The sequence below is a fragment of the Bolinopsis microptera genome, chromosome 4 (assembly GCF_026151205.1).
Source record: "Bolinopsis microptera isolate Bmic1 chromosome 4, MBARI_Bmic_1.0, whole genome shotgun sequence".
NCBI classification, from domain to species: domain Eukaryota; kingdom Metazoa; phylum Ctenophora; class Tentaculata; order Lobata; family Bolinopsidae; genus Bolinopsis; species Bolinopsis microptera.
In genome coordinates this window covers 2,777,513-2,794,585 of record NC_087075.1, presented here as the reverse complement: position 1 = coordinate 2,794,585, position 17,073 = coordinate 2,777,513, and the positions used below count along the sequence as shown (strand labels likewise).

General features: G+C 37.4%; 2 protein-coding genes across 15 annotated transcripts in view; one reads left to right on the top strand and one right to left on the bottom strand.

Annotated features, from left to right (window-relative positions):
- Positions 1-17,073, bottom strand: part of LOC134814412 (probable E3 ubiquitin-protein ligase HERC1) — a 60,223-nt gene that overhangs the window by 3,643 nt on the left and 39,507 nt on the right. For 12 of the 14 annotated variants that reach the window (XM_063822518.1, XM_063822522.1, XM_063822509.1 and 9 more), the window contains 11 exons: positions 16,954-17,058; positions 16,345-16,485; positions 16,029-16,161; positions 12,705-12,835; positions 11,599-11,771; positions 11,368-11,449; positions 6,280-6,503; positions 5,377-6,123; positions 4,930-5,052; positions 1,892-1,964; positions 1,500-1,589 (listed from right to left, as the gene is read on the bottom strand). In XM_063822518.1, the coding sequence (XP_063678588.1) occupies positions 1,500-1,589; positions 1,892-1,964; positions 4,930-5,052; positions 5,377-6,123; positions 6,280-6,503; positions 11,368-11,449; positions 11,599-11,771; positions 12,705-12,835; positions 16,029-16,161; positions 16,345-16,485; positions 16,954-17,058 (2,022 nt within the window). Of the gene's footprint in view, positions 1-1,499; positions 1,590-1,891; positions 1,965-4,929; positions 5,061-5,376; positions 6,124-6,279; positions 6,504-11,367; positions 11,450-11,598; positions 11,772-12,704; positions 12,836-16,028; positions 16,162-16,344; positions 16,486-16,953; positions 17,059-17,073 lie in introns of all 14 variants that reach the window. The other 2 variants (XM_063822512.1, XM_063822523.1) reach the window with 2 other exon arrangements.
- On the top strand, positions 2,669-4,662 carry LOC134814301 (uncharacterized). Its single transcript, XM_063822398.1, has 4 exons — positions 2,669-3,570; positions 3,720-3,848; positions 4,165-4,252; positions 4,365-4,662. Exons 1-4 carry the CDS (start codon positions 2,669-2,671, stop codon positions 4,614-4,616), a joined length of 1,371 nt encoding a protein of 456 aa, XP_063678468.1. The 3' UTR covers positions 4,617-4,662.

The following is a 17,073-nucleotide window of genomic DNA, read 5'->3' as shown; positions in this document are numbered from 1 at the left end:
TGAAGCCCATAAGCAAATTTTTTAAAATCGGCCGGTGGTAAGTGGTTTAATTGACGGTTTTGTACCACAAATGTTGCATAAAATGGCTTGAGCAGAACGGCAAGAGTTATATTACGGGGCTTGCTCTCTACATCTCATTACTGTATAATATGTAGCTGCGTTTAAGTAGCGTCATAATTGCGTTAGCCCGGGAAGATTCGCTGTAATGTAATACCATAAGCTTATTAGGGGAGGAGGACTGTTAGTGTTTGGGGTCTGTTTGGACTGCAGAGAGAGAGAGAGAGAGAGAGAGAGAGAGAGAGAGAGAGAGAGAGAGAGAGAGAGAGAGAGAGAGAGAGAGAGAGAGAGAGAGAGAGAGAGAGAGAGAGAGAGAGAGAGAGAGAGAGAGAGAGAGAGAGAGAGAGAGAGAGAGAGAGAGAGAGAGAGAGAGAGAGAGAGAGAGAGAGAGAGAGAGAGAGAGAGAGAGAGAGAGAGAGAGAGAGAGAGAGAGAGAGAGAGAGAGAGAGAGAGAGAGAGAGAGAGAGAGAGAGAGAGAGAGAGAGAGAGAGAGAGAGAGAGAGAGAGAGAGAGAGAGAGAGAGAGAGAGAGAGAGAGAGAGAGAGAGAGAGAGAGAGAGAGAGAGAGAGAGAGAGAGAGAGAGAGAGAGAGAGAGAGAGAGAGAGAGAGAGAGAGAGAGAGAGAGAGAGAGAGAGAGAGAGAGAGAGAGAGAGAGAGAGAGAGAGAGAGAGAGAGTTCATACGACAATGTTATGCGTGTTTTCAAATATAATAGGCGGGTGACCGGGTGTGGTGCGGAGTTAACAAGGGTTAATTTCTATAACGATTTAAATAAAAATAGAAAGCGGTTCAAGACGGGAGTGATGAGGTGTAATACTCGGTGTTCAGACCTTATGATCATGGAATGTGGTGCCTCATGTCTAATAATGACTTAATTATCCACAAGAAATAACTGATTATGAGATTATTGTTTAAATTTAACTATTGGGTCACCTAATGCGGGTTTTGACTCAGCGGGTAAATACTCCTACCCGTTTTAACTGCGGCAGTGAAATCCCGGCCGAAGGCCGGGTTACAGCCCAGTTCCACGGCTCAGTTTTGCGACCAGATTTGACACAAAACTCCGCGAAAAGAGTTTTGAAAGGCAAAACTCCGCGAAGGAAGTTTTGTTTACAATGTACGTTCCCATGTGGTATTTGCACGCAGATTTGCGCGCGCACGTGGGCGCATTATAATGAAATTTCCAACGCGAGCGCCTAGGTTAAAACTGCTTTCACGGAGTTTTGGGTCATATCAAAAATATTTCTCCGTGCGGAGAAACATTTTTGAATTTCATTTCCGGTCGCAAAAACGTGAGAAAAAATGTTAGCAAATCTGGTTGCAAAACTGAGCCGTGGAACTGCGGGGTTACACTATAAGTTAAAATATATTATTATTAGACAACAAATATCAAATATGGAGAGTCGAAGACCGCTTTTCCTTTTATTGATGTTATTTAATTACCTGAAGCGCCTGGATTTGTCTGGGTCGCCTTTGTCTCTCACTATTTCCATGTCCCAACTTTCCGTAATCTCCATCACCCCAACTGAATACCTGTAAAATACAGATCCAATAGAAGGTTTTTGGTCGATAATTTGGCAAATCTTCAAGTATAGTAGGATCCCAGTAAAACTACATTACAATATAAAGAAGCTTTAATGTAATATTGTTTAATTTTCTTAAGTAGTAGAATTATTTACAGAGTGTTACTGAAGAGATTTTCTAACTACAGCACACACCTTTTCACTTTGCTAGATTTGATTCCGATATTATATTAAGAATCTTATTAATATAATAACTTATATATTAAGAATCTTATTAGCTTATACAACCTAATATAATAACAAGAGACTTACCTCTCCACATTCCGTTACAGCAATGGAATGTCCGTCACTTCCTTTAGATGTTGACATGCACGTTATAACATATCTGAAATTCAAACTGATTTATCTCCTATCATCAATATCATACTAAACTCACATTTTACTCGCTACTTTTGCTTTTGCATTTTACATATTGCTATATATTTATCCATTTAAATTTTAAATATCACGGAAATACAGTCACCAAGTACAATCATACCTTCGTAATAAGCGGTAAGCGTGGGGAAATTAGCACAGCAATACACATTAGGTGTTTTTACTTTTAGTTTTGGACCAAAAGATTCCACATTATTACATTTCATAACATTGAAATACGATACTGTGATATTTTCAAGGTCATCTGACTACAGTTGATTCGTACTCGGCTGATTTGTGTATTGTGTACTCTTTCTGAGCAGTCGCATACATGTTGTCAATCTGAACTAGTCTACTTTGATACTCGCAAAAGCTTAAATCACCATGGTTCAGGCGATAGTTAACAGTTGCTGCCAGCCAAACCAAGTTTTATCAAGAGATAATTTGAGCCACATCATCAATTACTTGAAAAAACAAGGCGATGAAAACGATTTGGGAGGTTTGATTAATTCTCTGGAAGAAGGTCTAAAGAATGAAGACAGTCATAACACCACTGTATCTATAGCAACTTCTAACAATCATCGCCGTAAATCAACCCACAATCATTCAATAGCCTTGAAAGCAGGTTCGAGTAAGTTTGAGACTGGGGAGCATAATGATGGGGGAGTAAAGGTTATGCTCCCGGATTTGGAGAAGATAGAGGAACAAGAACTGAGGAGGAAACTATTTTATGAGGAGGATCAGGAGGCCAAAAGAAAGTCGCCTAGATTAGTGTCCGCAGGAATATCTGGTCTATTTGGTCTATTTGGTACAACTAGTGGTGGTATAGTATTTGGTGGTAGAGTATTTGGAGATAACTCTGTAAATGAAATCCCGGGTCAAGAATATTTTGAAACCGGTGAGCATGACGACGAAGAAGTGACATTAAAAATTTTAGGAAAAATAGCACCAGATAAAAACTTACTAATTCTTCCCAACGGTATAAAACTTACATACGGCGAGATCATCGGGTTCGCAGGAGATTTTTATGGGATTCCTGAGTGGCCAATTTGTGCGGAAGTGAACGGGACATCTTATAAGTCTAGGTTTATGGACGCATTCAACACACTGGGAAGAGGAGATGTCTCTTCCATCCGTAAAGAACTAAGTCAAATTCAGCACATCCTGATGATTGAGAAGAATTCTGTAGCCACAGTTTTGGGGCAAGGCGATCCTTCGATACCAACAGTTTTAGACAAAAACAAAACCTACAATCAGCCTTCTGATGTGTACAGGCACCATGGACTGTGGTTCACAATCCAATACGACACTATTCTGGGAGGATACTGGGTTAATGGTATACCAGTCAAGTTTGGTAGGATGATGAAGCTAGCAGAAAATAATCCCGACCACTTCCAACCGTATTCAAGAAAAGTTTGGGAGGCAGGACACCGGATAGCCCTGCAAAAAGCAGAGGAAGCAAGGTTGGTTTTCAGAGCAAGACGAGAGGAGGCTATGGGGCTGCTAAATGAAGCGTACGCTATCTCCGCATTTTCCTGCCACTTCCTCACAGACAGTTTTTCTGCAGGGCATATCAGGTTAGTTAATTCATTTATTATACGGAATGTGTTTTATCAAAAGTATGACTATCGGCATTTTTTAGCAACCTGCAAATTACATTTTCCTGTACTGTGTAAGCAAATCCCGCTTATTTAAAATAATTTCCATTCAAAAAATGTCCTGTCAGGGTTCCAAGAGTAGAATTACCAGCAGTAGTGACCCCAGAAATAACAGGTGATCTTCTAGTTCACTACCAACATGACGAGGATGGCAAGTTTGGGCTGAACGTTATCAACGACGACAAGGAAAAGTGGAGGTTGGTTGTGTGTAGATCAGTGAAGTTATGCTGAGTTTGTGATCATCTCATGGTTGTTTTAGACCCGCTTGTTTCCCCATTATGGGGCAAACTAGTAACCACTAGTAACCACTAGTAATTATAAGTAGTCACTAGTAACCACTAGTAACCATAAGTAACCACTAGTAATTATAAGTAGCCACTAGTAACCACTAGTAACCATAAGTAACCACTAGTAATTATAAGTAGTCACTAGTAACCACTAGTAACCATAAGTAGCTACTAGTAGCCACCACATCTAACGTCAACCTCAATTATATTAATATGATCTTGTCAGGTGTTTCGGAGACGGAACTCTTTACGATCAGAAGAGTAAAGAAAACAAGAGATTAGTAAGAGGCGTGGTTCAAGAGTGTGTTGATCAGGTAGCTTTTCAGATCAATTAACAATTAACAAAGCTAAATATTTTATAGCTAACATTAAATTGTACTTCTTAATCATCCAGGTTTTAAAATTTTGATAGACATACATTGAAAGGTCTGGAGAGTGTTTAACGGTGGACCTAGTGGAGGCGTGGAAAAAATCCTCAGGAAAATTCCAAATGTTGACTCAGCAATGCCGAACAATTTTCCGCTTTTTACATCAGTATCAGAGAATGGAAATTTAAAGGTGTTCAGGAGAAAGGATGTGAACGATTTGTCAGATTTCAGAAAAACGGACAATTGGTATGGATGGTCAACTTTAGCATTACTTAAATACAGTTATGACCCACAAAATTCTGTAGTCTAGTAGAGTAGTAGGTAGATGAAGAGAAGTTGGTACAACATCTATATGTTAGTAGGGTAACTACATTATGCTACTCTAGTAATAGAACATTATGCTGTTTTCTATACTCCAAAATGGACGTGATAGATTGGTTTGATTATTCATTAATTTTTTAAATATCATAGATTCTGACGTTTCGAAAAAAAATCGGATTGAAATAAGTTTCTGTTTATTTTTAGAAGGATAGTAAAATCAACAACTTTTATCATTTTTGGTACCGATGATTTCCCTTAAAAAGCCTAAGTTCTCAATTAAGAAAGCAACAGTAAGAACGCACCCCTGAAGAGCGGATATAGCTGTAAGGGTGTGGAGGTCGTCTGAGTTGCCCTGTCCCAGTCTCCCATAGCTACCTTCTCCGCACGCGTACACTGTGCCGTGTCTTGTTATCAGGGAATGTGCAGTTGTTTCCTGTCGCGGGGTTACATGAATACATTAATATTGGGGTTAAAATGTTTAGTATCATTACAATATAGGACGACTTGACTTTGTTTTTTCCAGCTTTATCTGTTTTGTAAAGTTTTGTTAGTATCTGAGAAGTATTGGAGACATTCACAAATGACGTCAGTTTCAGTCGTTGGCTAGATTTTGGCATTTGGAAGTTGTGTCTTTTTATCATATCCTATCACTTTTGAAACCCCAAAACTCCCGGCCCCTGTCTCCCTAAATATGTGACATCATTTGTGAACGCCTCCATAATGAACCTAAAAATATACAAAATAAGTAGAACTTACCCTGAACTATAAGCTGAGCCTCACTAAACTCTCTCTGATGACTGGGAGTGAGGCTGAACCTGATATTCTCCCCAATCTGGCCGTGTCTACCGTCACCGCACATGTACACTTCACACTGGCCGCCTTCTTGCCAGTGCTGGGGATACTCTGATATCCACCTAACTATCTCCCGGTCTGTATCCTCGTTCCAACTCTTGTTATCAAACGCTCTCTTAGTAGTGGAGTCTAACGTGATCGGATCACGTGGTGTGACGTCACGTGATGAGTCACGCGTGAGACCAGGTACATAAAGCGTGTCGTTGAAAGACTGCTCGGAGGCTAGTAGGTTGCTCAATGTTAATGCTTTGTCGTAGAGGTCCAACCAGCCCCACTCTGATTCTACAGCCTTGCTCGTGGAGTGGAATGCTTGCGGAGTCTTGGCGTACAACGGTGTCAAGTCTAGTCTACTACACAAGCTGCACAACAGTTGTAGATAAGGAGAGAAAGTCAGATAGTCGTTAGAGGCTATCCTGGGTTTCTCGTGCCGGTGCTGTTCGAACAGAGTTTTCTGGAAACGCTTGAGATACAGAAGTAGAGCGTGGGGCGGGTTATCTGACACAATGTTGGATATCCCGAGCGTGTTGATTCCCTGTAGCACAGTCCTCTGTTTCTCGTACAACTTGAGACTATACCTCATGATACACACATCTTTAGCTCCAGCCACGTGAGCTATGAACCCGATGTGATCTAACCAGTCAACCCTGGAATATTTTATAAGGAATACAAATTTAAAATCATAAGCTACAATAGTAACTGTCAAAATAATAATCATATCATAACGCAATTTCTCGCCACACTCTAAAATAGCAATAAAAATTTAATATTAATACAATTTACTTTAAAAAAAACAAACATACCTGGTGATGGTGTTGTGGAAGGTGTGACTCTGAACCAGCCACCCGTTCTCCATGCTGTAGAGACAGAGCATGTTGTCCAGGACACAGACCAGCACCAGACCGTTGCAAACAAAGAACAGGTCTTTAGTTTTGCCGCATGTTATATTGTATACACAGGTTAGGGTGATATTTTCTTTACGGTAGGTCAGGGAGCAGGCTCGGGTTATTGTCTCCGTACTGTACACCTGATTAGAGGGTAGTTAGAATTACTGTACACCTGATTAGAGGGTAGTTAGAATTACTGTACACCTGATTAGAGGGTAGTTAGAATTACTGTACACCTGATTAGAGGGTAGTTAGAATTACTGTACACCTGATTAGAGGGTAGTTAGAATTACTGTACACCTGATTAGAGGGTAGTTAGAATTACTGTACACCTGATTAGAGGGTAGTTAGAATTACTGTACACCTGATTAGAGGGTAGTTAGAATTACTGTACACCTGATTAGAGGGTAGTTAGAATTACTGTACACCTGATTAGAGGGTAGTTAGAATTACTGTACACCTGATTAGAGGGTAGTTAGAATTACTGTACACCTGATTAGAGGGTAGTTAGAATTACTGTACACCTGATTAGAGGGTAGTTAGAATTACTGTACACCTGATTAGAGGGTAGTTAGAATTACTGTACACCTGATTAGAGGGTAGTTAGAATTACTGTACACCTGATTAGAGGGTAGTTAGAATTACTGTACACCTGATTAGAGGGTAGTTAGAATTACTGTACACCTGATTAGAGGGTAGTTAGAATTACTGTACCACCTGATTAGAGGGTAGTTAGAATTACTGTACACCTGATTAGAGGGTAGTTAGAATTACTGTACACCTGATTAGAGGGTAGTTAGAATTACTGTACACCTGATTAGAGGGTAGTTAGAATTACTGTACACCTGATTAGAGGGTAGTTAGAATTACTGTACACCTGATTAGAGGGTAGTTAGAATTACTGTACACCTGATTAGAGGGTAGTTAGAATTACTGTACACCTGATTAGAGGGTAGTTAGAATTACTGTACACCTGATTAGAGGGTAGTTAGAATTACTGTACACCTGATTAGAGGGTAGTTAGAATTACTGTACACCTGATTGGAGGGTAGTTAGAATTACTGTACACCTGATTAGAGGGTAGTTAGAATTACTGTACACCTGATTAGAGGGTAGTTAGAATTACTGTACACCTGATTAGAGGGTAGTTAGAATTACTGTACACCTGATTAGAGGGTAGTTAGAATTACTGTACACCTGATTAGAGGGTAGTTAGAATTACTGTACACCTGATTAGAGGGTAGTTAGAATTACTGTACACCTGATTAGAGGGTAGTTAGAATTACTGTACACCTGATTAGAGGGTAGTTAGAATTACTGTACACCTGATTAGAGGGTAGTTAGAATTACTGTACACCTGATTAGAGGGTAGTTAGAATTACTGTACACCTGATTAGAGGGTAGTTAGAATTACTGTACACCTGATTAGAGGGTAGTTAGAATTACTGTACACCTGATTAGAGGGTAGTTAGAATTACTGTACACCTGATTAGAGGGTAGTTAGAATTACTGTACACCTGATTAGAGGGTAGTTAGAATTACTGTACACCTGATTAGAGGGTAGTTAGAATTACTGTACACCTGATTAGAGGGTAGTTAGAATTACTGTACACCTGATTAGAGGGTAGTTAGAATTACTGTACACCTGATTAGAGGGTAGTTAGAATTACTGTACACCTGATTAGAGGGTAGTTAGAATTACTGTACACCTGATTAGAGGGTAGTTAGAATTACTGTACACCTGATTAGAGGGTAGTTAGAATTACTGTACACCTGATTAGAGGGTAGTTAGAATTACTGTACACCTGATTAGAGGGTAGTTAGAATTACTGTACACCTGATTAGAGGGTAGTTAGAATTACTGTACACCTGATTAGAGGGTAGTTAGAATTACTGTACACCTGATTAGAGGGTAGTTAGAATTACTGTACACCTGATTAGAGGGTAGTTAGAATTACTGTACACCTGATTAGAGGGTAGTTAGAATTACTGTACACCTGAATAGAGGGTAGTTAGAATTACTGTACACCTGATTAGAGGGTAGTTAGAATTACTGTACACCTGATTAGAGGGTAGTTAGAATTACTGTACACCTGATTAGAGGGTAGTTAGAATTACTGTACACCTGATTAGAGGGTAGTTAGAATTACTGTACACCTGATTAGAGGGTAGTTAGAATTACTGTACACCTGATTGGAGGGTAGTTAGAATTACTGTACACCTGATTAGAGGGTAGTTAGAATTACTGTACACCTGATTAGAGGGTAGTTAGAATTACTGTACACCTGATTAGAGGGTAGTTAGAATTACTGTACACCTGATTAGAGGGTAGTTAGAATTACTGTACACCTGATTAGAGGGTAGTTAGAATTACTGTACACCTGATTAGAGGGTAGTTAGAATTACTGTACACCTGATTAGAGGGTAGTTAGAATTACTGTACACCTGATTAGAGGGTAGTTAGAATTACTGTACACCTGATTAGAGGGTAGTTAGAATTACTGTACACCTGATTAGAGGGTAGTTAGAATTACTGTACACCTGATTAGAGGGTAGTTAGAATTACTGTACACCTGATTAGAGGGTAGTTAGAATTACTGTACACCTGATTAGAGGGTAGTTAGAATTACTGTACACCTGATTAGAGGGTAGTTAGAATTACTGTACACCTGATTAGAGGGTAGTTAGAATTACTGTACACCTGATTAGAGGGTAGTTAGAATTACTGTACACCTGATTAGAGGGTAGTTAGAATTACTGTACACCTGATTAGAGGGTAGTTAGAATTACTGTACACCTGATTAGAGGGTAGTTAGAATTACTGTACACCTGATTGGAGGGTAGTTAGAATTACTGTACACCTGATTAGAGGGTAGTTAGAATTACTGTACACCTGATTAGAGGGTAGTTAGAATTACTGTACACCTGATTAGAGGGTAGTTAGAATTACTGTACACCTGAATAGAGGGTAGTTAGAATTACTGTACACCTGATTAGAGGGTAGTTAGAATTACTGTACACCTGATTAGAGGGTAGTTAGAATTACTGTACACCTGAATAGAGGGTAGTTAGAATTACTGTACACCTGATTAGAGGGTAGTTAGAATTACTGTACACCTGATTAGAGGGTAGTTAGAATTACTGTACACCTGAATAGAGGGTAGTTAGAATTACTGTACACCTGATTAGAGGGTAGTTAGAATTACTGTACACCTGAATAGAGGGTAGTTAGAATTACTGTACACCTGATTAGAGGGTACTTAGAATTACTGTACACCTGATTAGAGGGTAGTTAGAATTACTGTACACCTGAATAGAGGGTAGTTAGAATTACTGTACACCTGATTAGAGGGTAGTTAGAATTACTGTACACCTGATTAGAGGGTAGTTAGAATTACTGTACACCTGATTGGAGGGTAGTTAGAATTACTGTACACCTGATTAGAGGGTAGTTAGAATTACTGTACACCTGAATAGAGGGTAGTTAGAATTACTGTACACCTGATTAGAGGGTAGTTAGAATTACTGTACACCTGATTAGAGGGTAGTTAGAATTACTGTACACCTGAATAGAGGGTAGTTAGAATTACTGTACACCTGATTAGAGGGTAGTTAGAATTACTGTACACCTGATTAGAGGGTAGTTAGAATTACTGTACACCTGAATAGAGGGTAGTTAGAATTACTGTACACCTGATTAGAGGGTAGTTAGAATTACTGTACACCTGATTAGAGGGTAGTTAGAATTACTGTACACCTGAATAGAGGGTAGTTAGAATTACTGTACACCTGATTAGAGGGTAGTTAGAATTACTGTACACCTGATTAGAGGGTAGTTAGAATTACTGTACACCTGATTGGAGGGTAGTTAGAATTACTGTACACCTGATTAGAGGGTAGTTAGAATTACTGTACACCTGATTAGAGGGTAGTTAGAATTACTGTACACCTGATTAGAGGGTAGTTAGAATTACTGTACACCTGATTAGAGGGTAGTTAGAATTACTGTACACCTGATTAGAGGGTAGTTAGAATTACTGTACACCTGATTAGAGGGTAGTTAGAATTACTGTACACCTGATTAGAGGGTAGTTAGAATTACTGTACACCTGATTAGAGGGTAGTTAGAATTACTGTACACCTGATTAGAGGGTAGTTAGAATTACTGTACACCTGATTAGAGGGTAGTTAGAATTACTGTACACCTGATTAGAGGGTAGTTAGAATTACTGTACACCTGATTAGAGGGTAGTTAGAATTACTGTACACCTGATTAGAGGGTAGTTAGAATTACTGTACACCTGATTAGAGGGTAGTTAGAATTACTGTACACCTGAATAGAGGGTAGTTAGAATTACTGTACACCTGATTAGAGGGTAGTTAGAATTACTGTACACCTGAATAGAGGGTAGTTAGAATTACTGTACACCTGATTAGAGGGTAGTTAGAATTACTGTACACCTGATTAGAGGGTAGTTAGAATTACTGAACACCTGATTAGAGGGTAGTTAGAATTACTGTACACCTGATTAGAGGGTAGTTAGAATTACTGTACACCTGATTAGAGGGTAGTTAGAATTACTGTACACCTGATTAGAGGGTAGTTAGAATTACTGTACACCTGATTAGAGGGTAGTTAGAATTACTGTACACCTGAATAGAGGGTAGTTAGAATTACTGTACACCTGATTAGAGGGTAGTTAGAATTACTGTACACCTGAATAGAGGGTAGTTAGAATTACTGTACACCTGATTAGAGGGTAGTTAGAATTACTGTACACCTGATTAGAGGGTAGTTAGAATTACTGAACACCTGATTAGAGGGTAGTTAGAATTACTGTACACCTGATTAGAGGGTAGTTAGAATTACTGTACACCTGATTAGAGGGTAGTTGGTTGGAATTGAAATTTTAATGTACAGAAATCAACATTGGGTCCAATCTGAAGTGTTTTGAAGAATTCCGGCTGAAACAAAACAATGACTGGTATAAAAAAGCAACTAACTAGAGAGAATGTTTCGGAGGAGTCTGAGCTAGGAGGGTTGGTAACCGGGCTCCAGCAAGCAAGGTGAACTGGTTCTGTTATTCTGAAAACAATAATCATCAAGACTTTATTGTCGCACCAGTTAGCTATTTGGATTAGATTAGGGAGTAACATATAGTGTATTTTTCTGGGTATTTGAGCGAGAAAGATGAGCAAGTTTAAAGATATTTAATTAATTAATTAATTAAAAACCTGTGAACAAGTCTAAGTTTCTTCTCAGGAGTAACAGAGCAGAGGAAAGCTCCGTTGTTCCTAGCCACCATCAGTACAAGTTGACTGTTTGGTGCCCACACCGCCCGGAGTGGGATCTCCGGTAACTCTAGGGAGTGTAGGTGGCAGTGGAACTCACTGCAGATCAGGTGCACCTGCGGAATGTGGGGAATGTTGTGAGAACTGGTGTTGTTTTTATTTCGGACTTTTTTACCTCGGTATTTGTATCAGCTATGTGTCAAGTAACTGGTTATGGTTCGTAAAATGAGGATGTTATCGTATGTCAAACAAAGTTTGTTAATATATTGGACGAGATACTGTTAATTACTACTTGAAATGATGGAATAGAATTTAAGATCGATTATTAATGTTGATTGTTGTGTTTTACATTATTATCAGAAAAGAAAAAATCTCTAAAAAAGTAAAAAAGAACCCTAACTCCAAAAAAGATTTTGTTTTTCAAAAAAAATTGTTTTAATTTGTATTTTATATAATACTAGAGAGCCCGTGGTAACAGGGATGAAGCTAGTAGGTTTTAATAGCATCAACAAATATCCATCACAACCGAAGATACTGAACACCACGTAATAACAAACAAAAAACAATCAAAATGCCGTTTTAACAATCAATTTGCACGTGCAAGTGCACTTTTAACACCGTTACCATGGTTATTATGAAACTACCTATTTCTTATCTATTTGCACGTGGGCGGTCGTACAGTGTACAAAGGAAATTCTCTGAATTATAATATAGACTAGAAAATCCGTGGTCACAGGGAAGCTAATAGTATTTTTTCTTAGTAAGTTTAAATCGCGTCAAAAAATATCCCACACAACCGAAGATACAGCTAATTAAAATATTGTTCGTAGTTCGTACTAAAGTACTAAACACAGCGTAATATCAACAAAACGGATCAAAATTACGTTAAAACAATCATTGCACGTGCACGTGCGTGTAATAACCCTCGTTACCATGCTTTGCAACTACCTATTTCTTATATATTTGCACGTGGGCGGTCGTACAGTGTACAGTGTACAGTGTACAGAAATAATTCTGAAAAAAGAAGCAGCACATTATTCTGAACAAACCTGAGTTGTAGAGGTTGTGATAAGAAGATATTTAGCATTTCCACTCCACTTCACCTCTTTAAACGTTTCATCCTCTACAGCTTGGTAAACCTGGCTAGTCTCGAAAGTAACCACCGGTAGTTGGCATACGCCTGTTGGAGGGACAAGTTCACTTTAACGTGTCTTTCCTAATTTCTACTATCCAAAACCTTGGGGGGGGGGGGGGGGGGATAACGTATTTTTTGTTTTTGTTTTTTTCAAAAATTTACAGGGTGGGCAGATGGCATACTGTACTTACTGGTTCGAGGATTCCGTCGTCAAAATTTAAAAATTCGAATACTTTAGACCACGCCCATTCAATATTAAAACACCTATATTGTTTTCTCTTATTATACTGAACGCCTAAATTTTTCAGAGACGGTAGATTATTAAATGTTGCATATGATCTGAAAACATGAGGCAAAACGGATTAGAAATGAAGAAGTTATCAAGCATTTTCTGTATCTCGTTAACACAATTGACTGGGTGATTATGTGACAACGTGACACGACACCTTAATTGGGCACCCTTAACAATTCCCATAATGTTTAACGGGGTGGTTAACGGGGTCACCTAATCACGTGATTAGGTAAACCATTCACCTGATCACACGTAATGAATAAACTCGTTATGCTTCATATCTCGGTCATCTGAGAAGCTTAAGTTCTAATTTTTTCAGGACAAACGTAATTCGAATGGCCAAACACGATTCAATAAAATTTAGTTCGATCCGACTATCCAAACTATCAAATAAATGCAAAAATGAACCTTCATTTGAAACAAATGAACTCGAATATTCTTCGATTTGACAAATTCCTCGAACCAGTGATAGTAGTAAGTCATACCAGAAAGAATTATTTCAATTGGGCACTCAGTGACTGAGCTATTAAGGCCAACGTATGCCCACTGACTTTTGGCCCACCCTGACAAAATGACAATTTCGTCACGGCTGTCATTTTTTAACAGCAGCCTATAGAAATTTGATTTCGCCTAGGACAGTTAGATAAATATAATAGATTGAAGATTAGAATAGCTTTTACGGGAAAAAGGATGATTAAAAAAGTTGGGAAATTTCGCGTGACAACCCAAAACGGCATCACTTCAAATCCGATTTGGTTATATTTGATATTTTCTATGACTGGATAGATCACTTTTCAGTGTTTAGTTAACGTTTGACATGTTTTAGGAGTTGTTATTACTCTCTGCTTTCACAAAATAGAAGCTTTATTTCGTTGAGTTTTGAAATCAGAGTTTGAAATCAGAGTTTGAAATCAAAGAGTTAGAAATCAAAGTTTCGATATCAGAGCTGCACTTTTGTAATGCTACTTGATTGTTAACTGTCAGATTATGATTATTTTAAACTCCTTCTTGTATTGATGGTTCTGATCCATTTTAGATGATGAAAGTAATTCAATCTGAAACATTGTCATTTTGTAAGGCTTTTCGGTGTCATTTTGTGAGGCATTTTTATCAAAATTGATGATCAAACAAACACATTTAGGCTCATCATAAGCTTACTGGGTTTTAGAATACCAATAATTAGGCAAGCTCAAGGTGCATCCAATATAAATATGCCATCTTTGTATCATAAAATAAAACTGTCATTTTGTGAGCTAGGTCATTTTTTTGTCATTTTTTCTACCAAAGTCACTAAATCAGTTTTTTTATTTGACCAGAGTAGTCTTTGATTGACATAAGTCATGGTAGTACCTGGTTTCCTGGGGTTAAATTCTAAACTTTGGTCTCCATTCTGGGTAACAGTTAGGCGGGGCAATGACTGAACAGCAAAAACGTCCATATTTATGTAAGAAATATAGATTCATTATCATTCCTTGGGAAGTGTTAATTAATGCTTTTTCTTTCATACAGTAAAAGGAATAGGGTTCAATGTATAGGGAACCTAAGCTACAGCATGGTCTATGTGGACTGTCATTTTGTAAGGCCGATACAGGCCCCGTAACAAAAAAAACCAAAAAACCAAAAAATTCATTTAGATTTTGAGCTATATTTTTATCATTTTATTAGTTTTTTTCCCCCCTTTTTTTTGTTTTTTTAAATATTTTACTTTAACTTTTATTTTTAATTGTAGTTGACGAAATGAGAGTCTCCACTCAGTGTGTTAAAACATAATTCTTTGTCGACGTTTCGGCTACATGCCTTTGTCATAAACAGGACGTACTGAAAACTTACATAGCTGCAAAGATACAATGTTAAAATAATCTATTAATACTACTAAATATAACAACAAAAAAATAATATCTTGAAACACAACAACAATCACAAATTTATCCAAAAGAAACATAAAATATAATGGCTAAAAGAATCCACACCGCAACAAACCGTGAACAATTCCTCATAGTACTACAAACATTTTACCAAGATAGCTCCTTCATAAAACTGATTAATCAAAAATTATCTAGGTTTATAAGTTCAATATTACATTAACTTCCAAGTATATTTTATCCAATCACCTTCATTTACGGACTCAGACAATTGAGTATTTATTTCTGGGTTTTCACGTTTTATTAGAACCGACTGCCACAATTGACGGTCCACATAGTCTTTACATCTTTTTCGAACTATAAACCGAAACGGTATGTTTGGCATTGAAATGTCTGCATGCTCCTCTAGGTAGTGCTTCCCCATGGCCGTAGATTTGTTGCCATCCCTTACTGATTTGTAGTGTTCCCAGGCTCTACTTCTTTTAAACCTACCAGTTTCCCCAATGTAGGACTTACTACATTAGTAGTATTAATAGATTATTTTAACATTGTATCTTTGCAGCTATGTAAGTTTTCAGTACGTCCTGTTTATGACAAAGGCATGTAGCCGAAACGTCGACAAAGAATTATGTTTTAACACACTGAGTGGAGACTCTCATTTCGTCAACTACAATTAAAAATAAATGATTGACCCACTCATAAGAGCAAAACAAGATTATTTTACTTTAACCTCAACAAAAAAAACAAAAAAAAACAAAAAAAACAAAAAAAAACAAAATAAACAAAAAATTCATTTGAGCTATTTCGAGCTATTCTTTTACCATTTCATTGGTTTTTTTCTTTTTTCTCCCTTTTTTGGGTTTTTTCTTTTTTTGTTTATGTTTTTTTCAAAAAAAATACTTTTACCCAAACAAAAAAAAACAAAAAAAAACAAAAAATACGTTATCCCCCCAACCTGAGACAAATTCTGAATTCAATAATATTTACCTCTCTTAATGCAATAAAATCTGCTTCTAAAAGTAATAAAATTCAATTGAATAGTGAAGGATCTCACGCTAGATTAGGTCCAATAAAACACACTAACCAATAAACAGAGCAGTAGGAGTAACCGCAGCGAAGACAGATTTGTCAGGGTCAGTTAGTTCTGGACACCATTTTAAGGACATAACTTTGTCCCTTGATAGGATCAGCTGTACTGGCTGAGTACCCGGTGAACACTGATAATTGTGGTTATCAATTATCAGTGTTATAAGCTGTATTGTGGTGCATTAATAGGTTACCGACATTGTTATAAGATACCTTTAAACAAGCTTAAGCAACAAAAATTCAAACTATTTATCAGACTAAGGCCTAAAGCCTTGTAAGCATTAATTAATTGATTAAGTACTCCGATAAGAAACCTGATAAAACTGAAGAGTATTGCCAGCAACCACGGCGCCGTGTAGTCCGCTCACGCTGAGTGTGATCCAGCTCCCCTCTTTTTGTAGTGGCTCAGTCTCCTCCCGACCGTCAGACGGCTGTGTAAACTCCTGAACTGTCGTCTGATAATATTCATACTTTAATTATACAATTAATTAAACTAGATGATAATATTCATACTTTAATTATACAATTAATTAAACTAGATGATAATATTCATACTTTAATTATACAATTAATTAAACTGGATGATAATATTCATACTTTAATTATACAATTAATTAAACTAGGTGATAATATTCATACTTTAATTATACAATTAATTAAACTAGATGATAATATTCATACTTTAATTATACAATTAATTAAACTAGGTGATAATATTCATACTTTAATTATTCGATTAATTAGACTAGCTCGATTAATTTGATTAATTGATGCATCACAAAAAAAAGATTTCTGCCATTAGTTGTACAAAAAACTCCAACAAATAAATATAAAATTTCTAGACCAAAAAAGAAAACCTATAATTATTCCCATCATTAAAATCAAATAATTGTTTAATCTGTTGCTGAGCGAACAGTGCTAACCCGGCGGTATTTGGCACTAGAGATGCTCCAGATCTTAACGAACAGATCTGAGCTACACAGAGTTGCCACGTAGTTCTTCTTCATGTTACAGTCAAAACTCGTGATCTGGGATATTCAATT